This window comes from Lytechinus pictus, chromosome 10 (genome assembly GCF_037042905.1).
Source record: "Lytechinus pictus isolate F3 Inbred chromosome 10, Lp3.0, whole genome shotgun sequence".
Taxonomy (NCBI): Eukaryota; Metazoa; Echinodermata; class Echinoidea; order Temnopleuroida; family Toxopneustidae; genus Lytechinus; species Lytechinus pictus.
In genome coordinates this window covers 29,702,416-29,724,703 of record NC_087254.1, presented here as the reverse complement: position 1 = coordinate 29,724,703, position 22,288 = coordinate 29,702,416, and the positions used below count along the sequence as shown (strand labels likewise).

At 38.1% G+C, this 22,288-nt stretch overlaps 1 protein-coding gene across 2 annotated transcripts; it reads right to left on the bottom strand.

The window, feature by feature from the left end:
- Positions 1–3,113: 3,113 nt before the first annotated feature.
- LOC129269443 (E3 ubiquitin-protein ligase RBBP6-like) lies at positions 3,114–21,679 on the bottom strand. Of its 2 annotated transcripts, XM_064105769.1 has the most exons (12): positions 21,549–21,679; positions 18,961–19,049; positions 18,203–18,314; positions 17,316–17,419; positions 16,763–16,935; positions 16,095–16,198; positions 15,451–15,642; positions 13,627–13,666; positions 12,624–13,231; positions 11,588–12,593; positions 10,869–10,935; positions 3,114–10,563 (listed from the first exon to the last, which is right to left on the bottom strand). In XM_064105769.1, the coding sequence occupies exons 1-12, from the start codon at positions 21,630–21,632 to the stop codon at positions 6,765–6,767; spliced, it is 6,378 nt and encodes a 2,125-aa protein (XP_063961839.1). In that variant the 5' UTR covers positions 21,633–21,679; the 3' UTR covers positions 3,114–6,764. The 2 variants fall into 2 exon arrangements, with proteins under 2 accessions (XP_063961839.1, XP_054762919.2); XM_054906944.2 differs by having other exon boundaries at positions 11,588–13,231.
- Positions 21,680–22,288: the final 609 nt, after the last annotated feature.

The window sequence follows — 22,288 nt, the reverse complement described above, 5'->3', positions numbered from 1 at the left end:
ACCTTCAACACTCAATTCATTTTCTCTTAATGTTCTATTACTCTTTAGACTAATTTGTCCTTAACCCTCGCCCTTCTCTCTCTCTCCCTCACCACTGGCGTAAATCCCGGGGGGGGGATGGGGGGGATATATCCCCCCCACTTTTCGAGGAGGGGGGGATGGCCTGTACAAACATCCCCCCCAGTTTTTACGAAAGAAATGAAAAAAAATCACAAGAGATAATTGTTTTATTGGTGAAAATTCTTCCTAAAATACCGCTTAACAAATAAAACAATATTATTGAATCATAAAATGCAAATAAAGAGCCAGTTCACCATTTCCAAACGAAATACTTATGTCCTTATTATAACATTAAAGAGAAACCCCCGTTTCTTCCAATTCATCAATGTTGGGGTCTTTGGGAAGGGATTAAGATGGAATGTCAAAACATTTTTAATGTAATCTCTAATAAAACCATTAACCATCATGGGGTAAAAAAGATAATAATATTGGAGGGTATTTGCCATATGGACATACAGTGGCGTAACTACGGGGGGCATGGGGGCACATCCCCCCCCCCCCCCCCCCATCGGCTGACCAAAAAAAAAAAAAACGGGGAAAGTGGGAAAAGGAGAAAAGAGGGAGAAAGGAAGAGAAGCGAAATGGGAAAGAAGAAAATATTATTCATTATAATGTTATATTATATTATAATTATGTTATGTTACATTATACATAAGAAACATTTTTATCATAACTTTATGAAACATAATTTGCCCAGGGCCTACGTCTTCATTGTTCCTGGTGCTCGCATTGTCTGTTTAACGAGATATACATGTATAATCCTGTTGTACTAAAACATCCCGTTTTCAAGTCAATATAAACCAAATATATTTCCTAGCACTTGAGTTATCGTTGTTTTACGTAGTTACATATGCTTCTTTTTCATGACTCCGGCAAAAAGTGATTGCCTCATGTTAAGGTCTTCGTATATATGAAACATTTCCTGTCCGTGATTACGTTCGCATTAGTGGATTGGTGAGATATGTCTGCTCTTCATGAATTCCTAAAATCAGTCCTTAAAATGTCCCTTCTTCTGATCTGAATATCCAAAATTTTCAGCTCGCGCTTCGCGCTCGCATCATTTGGTTAATGAAATACGTATGGTCCTAGTTAATTCCTACAAAGAAACCTTAGAATGCCCCACTTCAGGTCTGAATTATCTAAGTTTTCAGCTCGCGCTTCGCGCTCGCATTGTTTAGCGAGACAGGAACCTGTCATGATTACACAAATTTGATTATAATGTCCCTTTTTAGGTGTGAATATAACAAAATTTCAGCTCGCGCTTCGCGCTCGCATTATTTGATTAGTGAGATACATATCCGTTTAATGACATTGTCCTTAAAATGTCTCTATTAGGTCAGTATAACTGGCAACTGAGCGCGCTTCGCGCGCTCACTAGCGCACTCACTCAGTGATTCAAAAATTTTGCTGGTGCCCCCCCCTCCCCCAATGCCGTGACCCACGGTATGCCACTGTGGACATATCAATGACAATTCCTTGCATATCTAAAAACATGATTGCAAAAAAATGCCAAAATATTTCAGTCATCCCCCCCACCCATCAACACAGATTTACGCCAGTGTCCCTCACACATCCTTAGATCTACTAGGACCCCTCTCTCTTTTTATCTTCTTGTTATCAAGAAATGCTAATTAAGATGTATCGATCAATCAACCACACATATCTTTTTCGAGTTATGCGATCGCCTGCCCCATGATGATCACGCTATCTACATTTCCTTCAACTCTCAGCTTATTTTCTCCGGCTCAGTCTGTTGCTCTTTCAACCAATTTGCCCCTCAAGAAACCTATCTCTTACCCTCCCCTCTCTCTGCTTATCTTCTTGTTCTCAAGAAATACTATTTAAGATGTATCGATCAAACAAACATATCCTTTCATTAAGATATGCGATCGCATTGAACAAATAAATACACTTTAAATTTGCAAGAATTTGTCCCACATCTAAATGATAAAGGAACCACGGTGAATGCAGTGCAAAATGCACAAATTTAAGGTCTGCAATGTTCTTCGGTAACATTGTTCTCATCAAGGAATTTAACCAATTATTGGAAGCTTGGTAATTCTCATTTGACACATTGTTTGCAATTATTGCTGTAAAAATGGACACATTTGATTGACTGATACATATAATTAACCTTCATCTTCAGGGCCCCTTACCATAAAGCTTTGCAATCAGTCGCAAAATGGCAATAGCCAATCAGCATTGCTGTTGAATGTGCAATACGTTGAACAGACTGAAAGTAATCAATCAGAATTTCTTATCTTCAAAATTTAAAATTGATGCAACAATTTCGACAAGGAAGTAGTGTACACAGTATTTTTGAAAGGGGGGTTTCGAGTTAAATGAAAATCTGACAAGCAAAAAAAAAAAAGTTTTCAAAAAATCTGAGGGTGGGGGTGAACCCCTCTGACCCCCCCCCCTACGCAGTGCCTGATTGGCAAGCTCCTTGTTTTTTTTTTTACAAATGGAGTCCATATGTATCCTACATGAATAAAATCGTATGAAATCAACCACTTGCCATAGTTAAGTTTCAGAGCATCAAGACAACCAAAACATTGCAATCAATTGCAATTAAGCAAAATGGTCTATCAAATTTGTAGTTTCATGCACATATTTTACACAATGCCATGATAAACTGATATCATTGTTCAATATTGCAATGGATTGCAAATGTCTGTTACATGGCAAATTGCAGAAAAGTTCCTATTACGGGAACTTTGCTTTTTAAATTGTACCTTCCATGGAATCCTATTATCTGATTGGCTGTTGAGCAATGTTACCATGAAAGTAACAATCAGATGGCAAAGTTACCATGGTAATCTTGATGCAACAGGGTCCAAATCATTGAATATTTACAGACAAGCCTTTTACTGGATTCCAACAATAGGTAGCTACGGTCAAATTCTTTCTCAATGCCATGAAGAAGTGATTACCATATTGTTTACCAAGGCACTGTCAGAAATTTCAGCTCAGAAAAAGGCAAGTCTTTGTAAAAATAACTATATTGGAATCACTTTCCACTGCAATAGCTTCACACAGTAACACTTGAGTAGTTAAATTAATGTTTCTTTATTTTCAGAAATTATATACAAACTGAACAAATAATTTTCTCTATGTACATAGTACAGTTAGTACCCATTTGCAAAAGCTATAGATGCAAAAAATATTAAAACACAAATCTTTCAGATTTTGATTTTTGATTTGGAAGAAACACCTGATAAATATTTACAACTCATACAGCAGATTTTTTTCCTGTTATGTTACATAAGGCATACATAATATAATAATTTCTTCTTGCACCATGGAGATAATATGCACTGTTAAGTTGTACATTCAATTTGAAAAAAAAAACCCAAAGTTTTCTCGAAAACAAGAGACACACTTATGGAAAATGAGTGAAGATGATATAAAGTTTTGACATTCAACAAGGTTTAAAACTGTGACAGCATATATTTGTTTTGTAAGCATATTGTGGTGTGCAAAAAAATAAGGTTAACATCGCAATGATATGGAAATATCAAAAATTAAAGTAAATTGAAAAAGAAAAGTAAATATTGGATTAAAACGAATGGTGCCAGACAAAGTATTTTTATTTCATTTTTCAACTGAATACGTGGGAATTAACAACCAAGACCTCTTTATATACTCTTCTTTCCTTCCCTTTTCCATATTTTTGCCTTTTTTCCCGTAATACTTTAAAAAAAAAATCATAATGGAGGATGTAATGCAAACCCTATCCCAAAATAGAAAAACACATAAATAGTAGCACAGCATACAAAAAGAAATCCAGCTCTCAGCTCTAATTCTATTTTTTTTAGACTGTGATGTTTCTTTTCAAGTTTAAAAGCTTGATTTGAAGAACAATAATTCCATTGGACACCTGTCATTGATGATGTAGCATCATCTCTACCACATCAACTGCTTTCATATCCACCAGATCATAAAATACCTGTAAATTGCATGATTTATTAAAGCCTAAAAAAGGCAATATTAATTCCCATGTTCACATCCAATTGATCCAGAGTAAGCTCTTGTAAATTATCATACTTCAACTCGCATTCCTGTAAATAATAATGTACATTCTTCTTGTCTTAGATAATAGATGCTAAATGTTTTGCTTTCACACTGCCTGCATATATCCCTGTGAAATTTCTCCTAATTCCATAAAGAACCTACTATCCTGTGGCATTTTCAAAAGGGATATTACAAGTACATGTGCTTTGCTTTAACGCTTGTAAAACACCAAGGACTTTCTGATGGAACTAGAATTCTTGATAAAAAATAAGGTGGTATTTTATGTGATCGGGTGGATATGAAAACAGCTGAAGTAAAAACTTCATTATTTATGAGCATTTCCTATAATGCAAAAACCTCTTTAAGTTCATACAAATGTTTGCATATCAATACTGAAAATGAAGAAAAAATATATTCAGTGTACTTAGCAATTGCTTCTTTTTAAGGGGATGCAAGACAGTGATGGAGATTGCATTTTCAAAGACAAAAAAATATGCAAATTGAATTAAGGAAAGAATCATGTTGTAATAAAGAGAAAGAAGAAATTTATGTACAAGAAATATTGTGCTTTGCTATTAGCAATTTTGCAAGGTATAAAATTCAAACTCATTGCACAAAACCTTGAATAATACAAAACAAACAAAAATAGTGAAAATGAAAAAGACCCATTTTCAAGAGCGATCAAATTGATTCTTCAATATATTCAGGAAACACCCTTAAATTGTTCGAAATTTCATGTGGACATAATTGGAACACACAAAAAAAAATCATAGCACAATAACCCATCTGCTTTACAAACACAAAAACCATCTAACACTACAATTTAGAGGTCCACTTATTTCGGCCATCACACCAAATATTGGTAATTAATAAATATATTCATTTTACTTTTCTGCCTTTTTAAAACATACAATGTCCATATAGTTTCAATCCTGTATATGATTTTGTCATAACATCATTTTCTGTATATGCATCACATAAAAAATACAACAAATATTTAGAATTGAATGAAACTTCTTGTCTATGGTTGCCATAAATTAGGAAATCATCTAAAGTTGAGTGGACAAAACCTATGACATAACGATTACAGTTCAGACATTGTAGTTTCTTTTTCTTTCTTTTTTTTTGGGGGGAGGCCCTGTAACATTCTGAATGCCTCATATTTCAATTCGTTTACAATTTTGTTGTCAAGCTTCATTGCTGAGCTTTGAAATGTCAATTCTGAATGAGCCTAAAGTCTGCAGAAATCATGAGTCGGTACCTCTCTCTTCAATCATCTATTATAGTCAAACTTTGTTGGATATACAAGTCAATACTACAATAATCTGTCCCAACAAGATTTGTTACAGGCAAGTTTGACTGTACATTATTATACAAATAGCGAATAGGCATGAGTGCGATGGTGCGAGATTTCGCATGAGGTGAAAGAAAGATGCTCTATTCAACAAGGCGTGAGCCGAGTTGAATAGAGTGTTTCTTACTTTCACCGAATGCGAAATCTCGCACCATTGCACGAATAAGAATATTCGCTATTTGTGTTGTACAACGCCTCGGAGTTAAGCGAATTTATGGGAAAAAAAAAAATTTCCTGCAGTAATCTATCAAAAGGGAGCAAAAATATGGAAAGCGAAAAGCAAAATCCCACACAAGCGAACACCTCGGGCAGCATTGCGCATTTAGCCAGCAGGCTATACGCGTATTGCACCTGCATTTTTACCGAGCGCAATGAATTGAATCGTATTGTGACGTCACCTCCTAAAGCCGTGCAACGGTACATTTTGGACGGTACATTTTGGATGGTACGTCGTGTGTGCAACGCAGTGCAACGGTACGAATGTTTGACATTCAGCCTCCCATTTGCTCGCGTACAACAAGCTAAGTAGGCGTTGTACAATAATATATATTGGGCGAACAAAAAATGTTCACCGATCCTATCAGACCTCAATGGCATGAGTAGCACAAGGCAAATGCACTTCATATTAATAATAGTAAATAAAAATGTGATTGAGGTTTGTTTGAGAGAAAAAAAAAATCATGATTAACATCCAAGGCCCGGGGAACGATTTTTAACTGGGGGTGCTGATGTAAATTTGACAAGGAAAAAAAATGGGTTTTTACCACAAAATGAAGGCTATTTCTTTCCTGAGAAATTTGACAAGCCCCCCCCCCCCCAACAAAAAAGGTTTTCACTACAAAATATTGGTTATTTTGCTTACATTTCTCAATTTTTTAACACCTACCAAAATTCATGGGGGTGCTGCCAATGGAAAATAATACATGCAGCACCCCCAGGGAAAATCTTGTGGGTGTTTCAGCACCCCCAGCACCCCTGCTTCCCAGGGCCATGGTAACATCCACTACATGTTGATTGCATGTTGATTGCAAATAAAACCTGGGCATAAAATAGTCCCCTTCTTATTTTTTTTTCTTCAATTCAGTTAATTTGATTTTTAGACTTCCATAGATTTGATTTTTTTGTGCATGTATTTAACCACCAGCTGGTGAAAAATCATAGTCTAAGCACAGAGGGCAATTTAAATGGATCTAAAGAGAAAAGACTTGAATTTGATAGTCCTTCTTAATTTGGTATAAAATAAGTACTATTTCAATAGTCCTTGGTTGATTCTATAAAGTAGAACTTGACCATGATTAGTAGAACTTGCATAAAAAATGTAGAAAAAACAACAAGACTATTTACTACTCTTTTTTGACTTCTTGGATTTCTTTTGTTTATGCCTATGTGATGATGATTTCTTCTCCCCATCTTCATGCCTCTTACTGCTACTGCTACTTTTCTTGTGTTTCTTGTGATGCTTCTTGTGTTTGCGATGTTTCTTGTGGCTCTTTTTCACTGGGCTGTCCTCAGGGCTTGCTGAATCGTCTTCCTCTTCATCTTCCTCCTCCTCTTCTTCTTCCTCGCTTTGTGTGGAATGGTCTGAGTCCTCCTCACCAACACTTGGTCTTGGTTTCCTAACCTCATGGTGATCCATGTCTTCAGCATCCTCTTCATAGTCAGGATCAAATGTCTCCTCATCATGACCAATGTCTATTAATGTTCCAGACTTCTTGACCTCACTGGGGCTGCCTGCCTTCTTCTCAGTAGTACTGGTCTCCTTCTGGTCATCAACTGGACTCTTTTCCATCTTGACCTTCTTTGGTTCATCTTCATCTTGCCTTTCCTCTTTAATCTTCTCTTTTGATTTGATTTCTACTTTTTCCTCACTCCTATCCATCCTTTCTTCTTTTATTGGAATCTTCTCGAGACTTATTTTAGTATCCTCATCACTATTCTCTTCTTTCTCAACCTTTATCTTCTTAATGTGTTCTGTCTTGAGCTTGTCATCACTGCTTTTGCGTTTCAGCTGCTTGGACTTCTCCTTCTTCACCTTAGCCTTCGTCTTCTTTGGCTTTTCTTTGACTTTTTCGCTTTCGTCCAATTCCTCTTCTTCCATGTTCTCTTCCTTTATTCTGATGGATTTAGATTTAACCTGTTTCACAGTTCTCTTGAAAGACTTGCTACTTGCATGTCTGGATGGAGATTTCTCTCTGACTCTTTCTGGGGATCTTCCAACGACAACACGCCTGCTATCACCAACTGTTGCTCCAAGTCGACCCTCAAGTTTGGAGCCTTTGGGTAAGGGCGAATCCTGTATTGGGACTTTAGACTTCGGACTCAATGCTGTAGAACTAGTGCTCGAATAGTCCACAATATTCACTGCTGATTTGACAGAATTCTTCACAGCACTTTTATCAGGATCATCACTAACAACAACAGATTTGGGCTTCTTTTTCTTTAACTTTTTAACTTTTGGTTCACTTGATTCTTTTTCAGCATCTTTTACTTTTTTTGTTTTCTTGACCTTCTTTTCTTTCTCAGGTGGCTCTTCGTTGTCTGACTGCTTACCCTTATCATTCTCAGTCTTAATCTTATGCTTTTTAATTTTTTTGGTTTTTCCCTCTGTCTCCTTCTGCTTCTTTTTCTTCTTTGTCTTTTTCATTTCAGGTTCTTGCTTAGATTCTTTAGAAGCATCCTTGTCTTTGTTACTCTCTTTATCAGAATGATCTTCTTTGCTCGGACTCTTTGAGTGGTCCACTGATGTTCTAGATTCTTTCTCATCATCACTCCTTGCATGTTCACTTTCTTGACTCCTCCTGTCTCGATGTTTACGCTTATGTCTGTGCCTGGATTCCTTGTCCCTTTCCCTTTCTTCAAAGTACTTTTCATCACCTATTTGTTCATGCCTTACTCTTTCTTCACGTTCCATGTCATAGTCCCTTTCTGTCCTTCTATGCCTTTCCAAATCAGTATCCCTTCTCTTGTGCCTTTCATGATCCTCTGAATTCTCCTTGCTCCTATATTTCTCCTTATGTCTATCACTGTCTCTTTCCCTTTCGTGGTCCTGTCCTCTGTCTCGATCAGAGTATCTTTCTCTGTCTCGATCATCTTCCCTTTCTCTATCATATTCTCTTTGGCGATCTCTGTCTCCATCTCGACGACTGTCCCTCTCCCTGTCATCATATGGTCTTTCTCTATCTCGATCAACTTCCCTTTCCCTGTGTCTGTCTCTGTTGTCTCTGTCAGGATACCTTTCCCTTTCCCGATCATAGCCTCTTTCATAACCACGATCATTGTCATATCTGATCCTTTCTCTGTCATACCGCTCCCTGTCGTGGTTTCGTCTTTCAGGTTCCCATCTTGCCTTTTCACTGTCATAGCGTTCCTGATCCACTTCAGGCAACCGATCCTTTTCATGTCTGTAATCTCTTTCGCGATCTCTGTGTCTTTCTTCATCTCGAACTCTTCCAGGATCCCGTTCTCTATCCCTGCCATGATCTCGATCTCTCCCCCTGTCTCTGTCTCTTTCATGGTCCCGATCCCTTTCACGTTCTCTATCCTGTCCCCTGTCACTGGCTGCATCTTTACCCCTTTCTTGCTCATTTTTAACTTCTCTACTGTCACCTTTTCTTTCTTTGTCTTGTTCAAGTCTCTTTTCTCTGTCTTTAGACCGGTTACCATCTTTTGTCAACTGATCCTTTTGAGCAGACTCTTCTTTCGGAGTACCTCTCCTGTCTCCTGACTCTTTTTCTTCACTGGCATGGCGAGACTTTGATTTGCGTTCTTCATTTTTCTCCTTCTCCTTTAGATCTTCAGATTTCCTCTCTTTGTCTTTGGCTTTCCTGTCTATACTTCTACTTCTATTTTTATTCCTGTCATGGTCTCTTCCTCTACGATCTCTATGTCTATACTCTCTATTATGAGGATCTTCATCAGCATATGCAGGTTGTGGTCCGTTAGGATGAGGGTACTGGTGGTCTGGTGGATACCTAGAATCTCTAGAATGTCCCCAGTATGGGTCGTCCCTTCTATCATCCCTTCTTTCATCCCTCCTATCATCATATCGAGGATCAAAGGGATAGTCTCCAAATGGTCGAGGAGGTGGCCCTCTGAATTCTGGATGGTCTGGATTGAATGGAGGAAAGTTTGGAGGAGGAGGCAAGCCCGGTGGAGGTAGACCTGGTGGAGGCAAACCAGGTGGAGGTAAACCTGGTGGAGGCAGGCCTTGTTGAGGGACACCAGGTGGGGGGTTTAAGGGAGGAGGTGGTAAAAGTGGTGGTGGAGGTAATGGGTGGAGAAGTCCAGCTGGAGGCATGAGTGGTGGACCTTGCGGAGGACCCTGCTGTTGAGAATTTGGTGGAGGACCTTGTTTATGATCGTGAGGAGGCCCTTGTGGAGGCATGGGTGGGAAACCTGGTGGGGCATTTGGAGGTCCCCGAGGACCAGGTGGGCCATGTGGTGGGCCATGTGGTGGGCCATGTGGTGGGCCATGTGGTGGCCCGTGTTGTCCTGGAGGCCCATTAGGCGGTCCACCTGGATGATGACCCGGAGGAGCATTTGGATGATACCTATCAAAGTGTTGTTGATCATTGAATCTTTCATCGTATTGGTCATAATGTCTACTCCGATCATCATATCGCGGAAATCTTGGTCTGTACCTTTGATTACCTCGGTATGAATAACCTCTTTGATTGTAAAACCTGCCTCTCCCTCTTCCTCTTCGTCGATAGTCCGGTGGCGGTGAGCGCGAGAAATTCCTTGATGGAGGTGAGCGTGAGAAATCCCTTCTTCTTTGGTACTGCCTATCTCTCTGCATATATCGTTCTCTTGACATCTGACGGTGTCTGGGAGAGTATGATCTTTCTCTTGATCTGTATCTATTTCTGTGTGGTCTGCGTTGTGGGGAGCGTGAACGGGATGATGAACGCGTCCATGACCGAGATCCACTAAACGATCTGCTGGATCCTGAGCGGGACCACGATCGAGACCGAGAACTCCATGAACCTGATCTAGACCGTGATCTGCTTGAACTCCATGACCCAGAACTTCTTGACCTAGAATATGAACCACGCAGTTTCCTTTGCTGAGCTTGACAGAACTTTTCCATCTCTGCAGCAACATCATCCTGTGTTTCCTCTGGTTTATCAGCTTGCCTAGATACAAAAATTGATAAAGAAAGAGAGAAAAAAAATAAAACCTCTACTACAGAAAATTATTGCACACTTTCTCAAAACTTTCTGACAAATTCAGTCAAATCAATTATAGTAATGCAAGGATTTTTTTCAAATAGTTTCATTATTTATAAAAACATTAGATAAAGCTGACTTGAAAATAATATTTGTATCCTTCTTTGTGATAGTAGAAATCATATAGCAACCTGTTAGGGGTAGATCTCTTAATATCATCTTGCTTACAATGTTAATCATTCATAGCCGTAGTGCATGTCAAGTATACTTACGATTCAGTCTTTGGATGATCGGATGTCACACCAGACTCACTTGAGGACTGAGTTTGAGGTTTGGTTTCTGAGGAGCAAGAAAGAAAGATCAGGTGTATTTATTGTATCAAGATGCCCTCTCCTGAAACACCGGAGAAAAACAATTTCTTGGAAAAATATGCTTTTTTCAAAACTTGGTAAAACAGACATTATCTGTTTGAGGATTAACATAACTTAATCACAAATACAATAGACAAGTGACCTATCATTGTGTAGCTTAGAATCTCCTCTTTCATCTGAAATTACTAACATTATTTCTCATTCATGCATGAGTGAGCAAAAACAACTCTACTCACGAAATTGCCAAGTTGTGATATTTTTTTAATTTTGATTTCTTATTTCAATGGAATTGTCAGTGTTTAGGCTCATTGTTTTCAGCTAAGAAAACCAGGAAACCCCTTTATATCAAATTTTAAATTCATGCAGAACCATCATTCCAATGCCTTGAAAAACATTCTGAAACTTCTGAGACAATGGAAATATTGTTTTGGACAACTTTTGGCACTCTCACTGCATGATCATTGCAATATTTCAATGACAATCAAAATAAAATCTGAAATGAAGATTCATGCATTTGATAATAATTTTTGCCTATTGAAGAGTCAGAAATTTCTTCAAGGCATTGGAATAGAGGTACTGCTAAAACAATAAATTCAAAATTATAATGGAAGGTATCATACCTTGAGAAGAAACTTCAAGCTGAGTTGTTGCTGCTGCAGGTAGTGCTGAACTTTGTTCAACATGTGCTTGAGAAGCTCCAACTACTGCAGTTTCGGCTTGAGGTGCCTTATTGACGACATCAAGACTGGGTGGTGGCTTACTGAAGTCTACGATGACAGGAGCAGCTCCAGCTTGCAGACCTGGAGGGGGTTTGTTGAAATCTATGTTGGCAGGATGCTGTGAGACCCCTTGGGAAGCGGCTGGTGGCGGCTGAGCAGTAGATACCACTGTATGATGTACTTGGTGTACAGTTGAAGGTGCAGCACTGGTCTGGACTGTACCAGCTACGGTGTAAGTCACCTGCTGATTCATAGATTGGTGGGACAGCGAGGCAGATACAGATGTGGGATGTGCTGCTTGTGAATGAGCAACAGCCCCAGAAGAGTGAGGAGGTGTTTGGTGAGCTGGCAACGGTTGACTGGCAAGAGGTTGGTGTCCAGCTGGAACATGGTACACAACGCTTGTTTGTGGTGGACCTGAATGTGAAGGTTGAGTAGTCTGAGGTGGAGCTTGTGCCTGACCTACTTGTGATTGCTGCTGAGGGTGACTGGCTTGTTGTTGGACAGGTTGAGGGAGATGCTGACCTTGCTGTGGTGGATGTTGACTTGGCTGTGGTGGATGTTGTCCTGGCTGTGGTGGGTGTTGACCAGGCTGTGAAGGATGTTGACCAGGCTGTGAAGGATGTTGACCAGGCTGTGAAGGATGTTGACCAGGCTGTTGTGGATGCTGACCTGGCTGTGGTGGATGTTGAACAGGCTGTTGTGGATGTTGACCAGGCTGTGGTGGATGTTGACCTGGCTGTTGCTGCTGACCAGGTTGCAGTGGCTGCTGACCTGGCTGTTGTGGATGTTGACCAGGCTGTGGTGGATGTTGACCAGGCTGTGGTGGATGTTGACCTGGCTGTGGTGGATGCTGACCTGGCTGTTGCTGCTGACCAGGTTGCAGTGGCTGCTGACCAGGCTGTTGTGGATGTTGGCTAGGTTGTTGTGGATGTTGACCAGGCTGTTGTGGATGTTGGCTAGGTTGTTGTGGATGTTGAACAGTCTGTGGTGGATGTTGACCAGGCTGTTGTGGATGTTGAACAGGCTGTTGTGGATGTTGACCAGGTTGTGGTGGATGTTGACCAGGCTGTTGTGGATGTTGTCCTGGCTGTGGATGTTGTTGAGCAGGTTGTGGTGGATGCTGACCAGGTTGGGATGGATGTTGCATCAATGTAGGAGGCTGATGAGTTGTCGGTTGTTGCATATGTTGGAGTGTTGGAGGTGGATGGCTAGGAGTTGCAGGAGCAGCTTGACTAACTGCTGGTGGATACCCTGGAGGTGGCATAGACTGTTGATAGCCAGCTGGTGGCGGATGATGTGATGATACAGGAGGGGCAAGTGATGTTGCAGGAGGAGGATGCTGTGGGGCTGGAGGTTGATGATATTGTTCATATCTTCCCGACTCACTTGAATGTGATTGTTCATTATTTTGTTCAGAATATTCCTCATTTTTGTACCTCCTACTCTCATAATCATACTCATAGCTTCTGTGGTAGTGTGGACGCGAGTTGTACGGTCTATATGAACCTCTCCCTCTTCCTCTGTAATAAGAGCCACTCTCTCCTGAAAACACACAAGGGAAGAGAAGACAACTTGTAAGTTTACAAAGTCAACAAAAACATAACACTTGCGACTACATATCTTGAAAAATATCAATTTATACAAAGTAGATGAAAGTAAATAATTTTTGATAAGATAAGTCAATCTTACATATATTTGTTCTCGATGTTAGATGGTTCCTTTAAGAAACTTGGTATAGAGAAAATTTCCATTTACTAAACGACACAATTCATGATCGGACAATAGTACAACAATGAAATTGGATCCAATAAAAATTTTAAAGAATATATCACTTTGTTTCAGATTATAAAATAGTCACTCAATTTTGACATTACATGAAAATATATTTCTAAAGTAAATAAGCTGCACAACATTAAAATACAATCATTGAGACTCACCTTTGTAATTGTCGTCATAACTCCTATCTCTGTCCCTTGACTGTAATGAGAAAAGAAAAGGATTGGAGATATTGAACATCAATTTCAAGGTTCATAGAAGAACGTTGTGAGCCATCTTACAAAGAAAACTCTTTGACAAACAAGTGGAATGCCTCTGGCCGTCTCACCTGCATCACGCGATTCAATATAGCAGCAGTGCTGATTTTGAAAACTACTATAACTCGCACAAGATGTTCAGTGATACTTGGTTACTCTTATTTCCACGTTTTATGAACTAGACCAATACACTTATAGAGATATGATGGCAATTCAACAAATACCCCCAACGTGGCCAAAGTTCTTTGACCTTACATGACCTTTGACCTTGATCATGTGACCTGAAACTCGCACAGGATGTTCAGTGATACTTGATTACTATTATGTCCAAGTTTTATGAACTAGACCAACACACTTTCAAATTTATGGCTGTAATTCAACAAATACCCCAATTTGGCCAAAGTTCATTGACCCTAAATGACCTTTGACCTTGATCATGTGACCTGAAACTTGCACAGGATGTTCAGTAATACTTGATTACTATTATGTCCAAGTTTCATGAATCAGATCCATAAACTTTCAAAGTTATGATGGTAATTCAACAGATACCCCCAATTCGGCCAAAGTTCATTGACCCTAAATGACCTTTGACCTTGGTCATGTGACGTGAAACTCATGCAGGATGTTCAGTGATACTTGATTAACCTTATGTATAAGTTTCATGAACTAGGTCCATATATTTTCTAAGTTATGATGACATTTCAAAAACTTAACCTTAGGTTAAGATTTTGATGTTGATTCCCCCAACATGGTCTAAGTTCATTGACCCTAAATGACCTTTGACCTTGGTCATGTGACATGAAACTCAGGCAGGATGTTCAGTAATACTTGATTAACCTTATGGCCAAGTTTCATGAACTAGGTCCATATACTTTCTAAGTTATGCTGTCATTTCAAAAACTTAACCTCAGGTTAAGATTTGGTGTTGACGCCGCCGTCGCCGCCGCCGCCGCCGTCGCCGTCGGAAAAGCGGCGCCTATAGTCTCACTCTGCTATGCAGGTGAGACAACAAAAATTGACTGACTCTTACAATGGATATGATTTATCGGTCACTCACAGATATTCTATCCATTTGTTCAAAGAATAAATTAGGTTTGTCCTTCTCAACATCATAGTGTTACAGTAAATATAGTCACAACTCAAATAAGAAGAGAAAACAAAATGAAGGGACTGAGGGAAAAATGGAAAATATTGCTTACAAAAGTACATGATATACTAGCAAGGCAGTGGAAAAGATTTTTCCCCCAGTCTTTTTAGTGTCAAGGTTTATGGTTAGGAAAATTCTAGAGTCTGGCATTGCAGGTAATAAGTGAAAAGAATATTTGATAATTTTACTCCATTTCTCATAGCTAAGATATGTCACAACTAAGCTTACAAAAGTATGCGGTGTTCAGATACGATGAGACATATTGTATCAATAAATGTACATATAACAGGTCAACTATCATTTAGATTGTTGCGTGGGTGATCAACGTATTAGCATTTCATTAAAATCATGTCTGCTTTTTCAAGCTGCATCATTGCGCAACAACAATTCAGTGCTGAACTTTCTTAGAATTGATTGGTTCATAAATTTTGTAGTCAGGCAACAATAGACAAAACTCCTGCCTCTGCAATCTTTATTTCATCTCTCATATCCAAACGAACATTGCAAACAAAATGTTGCAGAACCATATCTGAACGGAACTTTACACACCTATCCCCATACCCCTGCGTCTGAGTACTTACCCTTGAGTGCCATCTGTCATCCTCCCAGGAGCTTTGACTTCTCTGTGTGTGTTCTGTGGAGGGTGCAGAGGTTGACGGGGGAGGGGGTGGGGGTGGAGGAGGGGGTGATTCCTCCTTGGCTTGGGGCTGGGGTTGAGGCTTGGTTTTCGGACGTCGCACGTAGCTGGTCTCGTTCTGAAAGCTTAGCACAGACTGTGGGGAGAAAATAAAAATAATTACAATTCACAGTTATCAAACTGAAAGCAATGGGGATTTTAAGAGACCTAAAAGGCAGTTACAATATTGATCATCAAATTTTGGCTTGTGCACTTTAGTGTCCAAATGTGTCACCTTATTTTCCATACACTTTGAGCAGTGAAACAGTGCAACTAAATTCATATGAACACGAAAATGACATTAATCTTTTTAACAAGCTCTTCTCTTTATTCCAGCAAGTGTGGTGCTACAATGAAATTGTTTCAAAGAGTTACTTTAATCAAAAGAAGATAGCACTTGGGGTTTTCCAGACAAAAAATAAACTGATGCAAAGCTTAAGACAATGCTTCTGAATATCTTTACACTACATGCTTCAATGTATGGATTCTTGAGCAGTCGACACATCAACTGTAATCATGATAGCAAGGTTGAGTACCCAGTATGCTCACCTTTCTGAGTTGTTGATTTGGCACAAGAGAATTAGGTGAAACATCCTGTTCATTGCATATAGGACATATGTGATCATCTGTTTCTAGTAGAGAGTTCCTAATACCTGCAGAAAGACACAAGTGGTAAGATGATAAAATACGTGGACGAGTTCAGCAGCAAGCACCTTCCCATAAAGGGCAGATAACAAAAGATTACTCGGCAAATTTCTGAAAAAACAAAAGCTCTCATACCCTAGCCTCTCTTCCTCAAGCTTTTTTGTGAAGACATTTAACAGAAATTATTCTCCACCATATGGTATGAGTTATAAAACATCAGGAAGGCAAGTATCCTAACTTTATTTGGATCAAAGGTGTGCGTGCAAACTTAGCCAATGACATCCCCCATTTCTGAGTAAGGCTACACAAACGATAAACCTTAGTATTGGGTAAGAATTGCCAAAACATGATACCACTGGAACAGTTAGAATAGTATTTTAACAATAAGAAATAGAGTATTATGTGCATTATTTGCTTTATTTCAGAAAAATGTAGATGTCAAAACCGTGACCTGTCAAAATGCTTGAAAACTAATCACAACAAGGCATACGTAAAATTGTAAATTACGCAATGACTGGTCGCAATCACAACCAACTATTTGATCACAATGCATTTTGTCATCATATACTTACACTCATCACAGAAGCTATTGCCACAGCAGGGGATGAGGACAGCATCAGTCATCAGGTTCTGACACAGCTTACAGAGCAATTCATCAGGAACCTCTGGTTGCTCTTCTTCAGGCTCTGGTGTGTTGCTCTTGACAAATGGTGGCTTCTCCTTCTTGCCAATCAGGTAGGCTTGCCTGGATAAAAAACAGACAAAGACAATTACCAAGATAAGATTCAATTTGAAAGCTAAATTGACAAACAATATTTATTTCAGGAGGGAAAACTCTTTAGGTTCATTTTCTTTTTTTCTCTCAAAAATTATACTTTTATAGAACCTGATACAACATTAAAAGGGACTTTCTGTGAAACTGGGCTGCATTTGATAGTTAGGGTGCATATGACGTAACCTGGGCCTGGGTGATTTCTGTGACTGTATTCTAAAACATAATTTCGTTATTTTTTTTCCACCTAAATTACAATCTAAACTGAGGCTTACTATTCCAAAGACTGCAGATGACAAAATCCTATAATATCAGGGGGAAAACATATTATTAACCAAATAAAATCAACTTACAGGTCCTTTAAAGGAATATCAAGTGTCGTCATGCGAGATCTTGGGATGCCTGCGGTAGATTTCATCATCAAACGCTGACCTCCGTACACCATCTTATCCTCATCCTATTAATGAAAATTGAACATTGAAAAGATTATTGAATTTATATTCCTTGCAGGAATTGATGTGAAACGTTTTATTTGATATTGAGGACAAATACTAGTGTAATAATAGTGTAATAAAAATGTTTTTTTTTTAAATCACATCTTTGGTGAATAATAAAAAGAAAGAAATTGACATGAAATCAGTGAATCTATACTTCACCAGTCTCCATGTCACAGGATGTGAAAGCCAATAAAATATGATAAGCAATATTGGCAACTTTGCAAGAATGGTCCCCAATTATGATTACAATGCATGGGCAAGCCACATTCCAGTGACAATGATAATAATATCACTCTTGAATGTATCAATGTATTAAGTAGCTATTACATACAATTAGGTTAATGACCTGAAAATGAATTTGAACAGTGTCGATTTACAAATTTTGGGCATCAATTCCTATACCTATGTCCATGATGGTATTGGAATAGCACGAGTCCAATAAAAATGAAATGATCATTACAGTCCATCAAACAGACAATTCTTGTGATCCAGTGGTTAGAACATTGGACTCATAATCACAAGGTTGTGCAATCAATCCCCACTCTACCATTGTCTCCACTTTGATAAAAAGACCCGAGAGTAATATCTGTCTTCTATAACCTCAGCCACTATGACTGATTAACCTAGACATTAAATATTTCCTAGGTGATTGGTTGTATACCAGCTTGGCGTTTACCAGCCAAAAGCCGTCTTACTGAGTTCCTACGGGAATTACCATAAACAGAGACAGATTAAATACTTACAGCAATCAAATGGGGACATCTGTGCTTGAAGTGTCCAGCCTTGTGGCAGTGGTGGCATATGTAGTTTCGTGGGGGCGGGGCATTGCGATTCAAGTGCCTTGTGTCGATGTACCTTGACAGAAATAAAATCATGATCATCAATGACATAAATTCACCATGATTTAGGCATAAGATCTGGAGATATGATACAAGTTGCAACCTAACTCCTTTGTTTTAATCCTGAGAGATTGGGCAATAACAGTTTTCTTATTTTGGTTTGGATTTATCTTATAATCCGGGAGCCATTTCATAAAACTTTTCGTAAGTTAAGAGCGACTTAAAGAACGACTGGTGAACCTTTCTTACGTGCTAAATAATCACAAATGAACATTAATGGTGAATATCATTTACCAAAGAAAGGATCACCAGTCATTGCTCTAAACTTCCGAACAACTTTATTAAACACCCACCTGGGCCAATCTCAACCAAAAATGCTTGTCAAAACTCTACTTTCTTTTTCCTTTTAATCATATCTTCAGATTTAGGAATATGTTGCTACAAGATGCACTTGGGAGTGTACCATACTTATCACTATTTATAAATAGAATCAGGCCTGTTCAACTTTCATACATGGTGTTGGCAACTTGTCAAGTTGTGGGACATCATTGCCAATCAAGAACTTTACAATTCTTATCTCGAATTCATCGATTATCCCTGATGCCCCTGTCTTTTTGCTTCTAGATTTCATGTTATGTTGTTGCTTTTTGTTCATCTCTTACCTTGAAGGGTTATACTCCTGTCCAGCCTGCATGACCATAGCGGATATCTTGTCATCTTCAGAGGCATCAATGGACACCAGATCTGCTCTCTATGAAGTTGCAATGTGGGAGAGATATCAAGTATTCAAGCAACAATTTTGTCTTCCATACATTACAAGATCCGACTGCATTCTGACTTTTTTTTTCAACAGATCGCATTTTGCATTAAATATGAAAGTTCAAACAAGTTACATCTTATTAAGTTCAAAATAATATCAGGAATACTGAAATCAAAATTCTGCTTTGCTTCAAGCCTGTAGCTGATGGCAAAATCACTATGATATCATTATCATTTCGAAATGGATGGACTTTGCATTTATTCCTTCAGGGATGCTTGTAATGGCCTGTACTTTAATTTTTAATATACACACCCTTATCCGGCAATCTGATTTTTTTTATTTTTTTTTTATGGGTTTGAATATTCATATCAAATGCTATTCTAATATTTGTCCATATTCAGATCGCAAATGGATGGTGTTGTGTGCACAGGGCTTTATGGTCAAAACTGAGAAGCTTGTTTTATATACCTTCAAGGCTTTGTTGCATCACACAAAGGTGGATTTGCCATAAATAATTACCAACATGGGAACAATGCTCGAAAATAAATATTTCTATGGTAGTGCACTGATTGCAAAATTTTAATCAAAGATAAAATGTATACATGTATACTCCTTTTCTGCATGTTTCCTGTTCATCCAAGCATAAATAACAATTATACAATGTACTATCATAAATGGTCTCTTTAGATAACAGTTAGCTAGGGTCACTAGGGTACAGGGGTCATCCCCACATTTTTTTTTTTTTTTTTTTTTTTTTTTTGGGGGGGGGGCATTGTCATATTTTCACATGCTTTAAATGTTGGTGGCCTTTGCTATGACTAGTGTTTGACCTTCATCTATTCCTATTTAGTTTTAATTAGAAAGTTCTTCTAGAGATTGTAGTGACCTTCTCTCTCTTTTTTTTTTTTTTTTAAGTTGTCAGAAAATTTTGCCCCCTCCTGATGAAGTTTGCCAGGTATGCCACTGAACAAGGTGTGGACTTTTTTTTTTAACAAATAGAATCAATATGGCTTCTAAGTGGTCTGCTTCCCTATTCTTCAATACATGGGTGGGGGAGGGGCAGGGGCAGTTGTCCCCCATATATTTTGAAAACATAATTTCTTTTTACTGAAAATTTTCACAGAATTCACAAAAGTACATGAAATCCTTCAATATCACTTATATCTACCCTAGACACTTTCATGAAATCCTGGGTTTTTATTGGTCGTTGAGCATTGTTACCATGGCAATTACCAAAATATGGCAAAGTTACCAAATTGGCAAAATTAATGCGGCAAAGGCCTTGTTATCACACTTAATCCTATCTTTTATATTCAACAAACTAGTAAAACCAAATTAGATATTTAATTACTGCAAAAATGTTTCAAATACAAACATAATTTTTTTTCTTAACTTTGGAATAAATTTCATTTATATCTTCACCTTTCAATTTCAATTTCATATAATTAGAACTTAATGTGGATCCCATTTGGCTCTCCAAAATATTTTTATAAAATACCAGAAGGGTAATGGCTTGGGGCAAGTGTTTTATAAAGTTAGTAATTTCTTCTCAAACAGGTTGATAATAAGGTGTAGACTTGAAATTCTTAGCCATTTCAATCACATCGGATGAAGATAAAATATGCAGAATACATCAAATTTATCCTCAAGAAAATTAAAATTACATGTTCTAGTTATATTGAAATTGAGAATAGAGGAAATGTACATGTCATCCCCACATCCTTCATAACGTCAATGATTTTACGAACCGGCTCAAACCTAATTTTCGGTAAAATTTTCTAATTTATATTTGGACACATTCTGGAAGCCAGTGATTCACTCCATTGATTTGCCAAATTTCAGATCAAAATTTGTATTATTTAAAGAATAAGAGCATATTTAAATTTCTTAAAACCAGTTAAACCCCCTCCTATGATTTTACGAACTGGCTCAAACCATTCTTTGTGTACTATAAAGTCTCTAGAATGGTGCTCACATGTCAAAGACCTGACCTAAATGTATATGGTTTGTGCCTCTAAAAAAAACATGCGCATGGCATAAATGATTAAACAAACTGGCTCAAACCGTGGTTTGTGCCGCTAAAAAACAGTGCACATTGGAATGGTGCATGTGATGTTAGGAAGTGACTCAACCCCCCCCCCCCCCCAGTTGGGTAAAAATGAGCAGCTCCTGAAATGCATACATGCGCTTCATTTCAAATACTGAAAGAATGCATACGAATTGTGAACAAAATTTTGTATATTATAATTGAATAGAATATATGCTTTAAATTGGTACAAATAATTGATCTGGCTTCTTTCAAAGCACAAAGTTATGAGCGTCTGAAAAACATCCAAACTTTAAATGCGATTATCTCAAAATCATGTTTTGGAGACCAGTCGAGGTTTGAGCCTATCTGTAAAATCACTGACGATATGTGTCGTTTAGTCATTTATTTTAAGCATTATTTCCTGAAAGCCTTTTTTTTCCATTATGAAACACTTATCTCACCTTGCTTAGCTGGGCTATAGTCATCTTTAGACCCTGTGTAGAATAAATAAAATGTTGATTAAGAGAAGGAAAATGCGCGAGCATTGTAATTGGGTAAGAATGAATACAGCAATGCTGCTAAGGGGTAGACTTTTCTGATGTTAGCTAATTCACATTTACTCTCAAGCTTGTTGAAGTTCAATTTAGAGTTGATAATGTCCAACATTAGACCATTTTATTTATTTCTTTTAATATCTGAATATTGAACTTTGCAACGTCAACTCCACCTCCATATTTTAGAGTAATTTCAATTTATATGCAAAGTTAGCAGAAACTACGTTTACAAAAACGTCAAAATATAGGTTGTTGAACATAAATTTTATATTTGTTTCTTCATGAAAAGCTCGACAAATATCAATATTGTCTTCATTTTTTGTATCTTCCATTCTAAAGCCTAATAATACTTACCAGAAAGGATCTTTCTAAGAATGCATTCTCTAAAGGCCCATCCACATCAACCCAAGTTTTTATATAATATCCGACTATTTTTTATGAAGCGAACTATTCTGATCAAAACTATTTGGTGATTCTATGTAATCTAAAGTTAGACTACAGTCCTACTTCAACTTTGGATTATTTAGTGAATAAAATGCACAATTTGGAGAATCATCCATCTCATTTGGAAGTGAAGATGCAATTGGTTTAGGCACAGGACAATAGATACATGATACCATACAATTACATGTTATCTTAATACATGT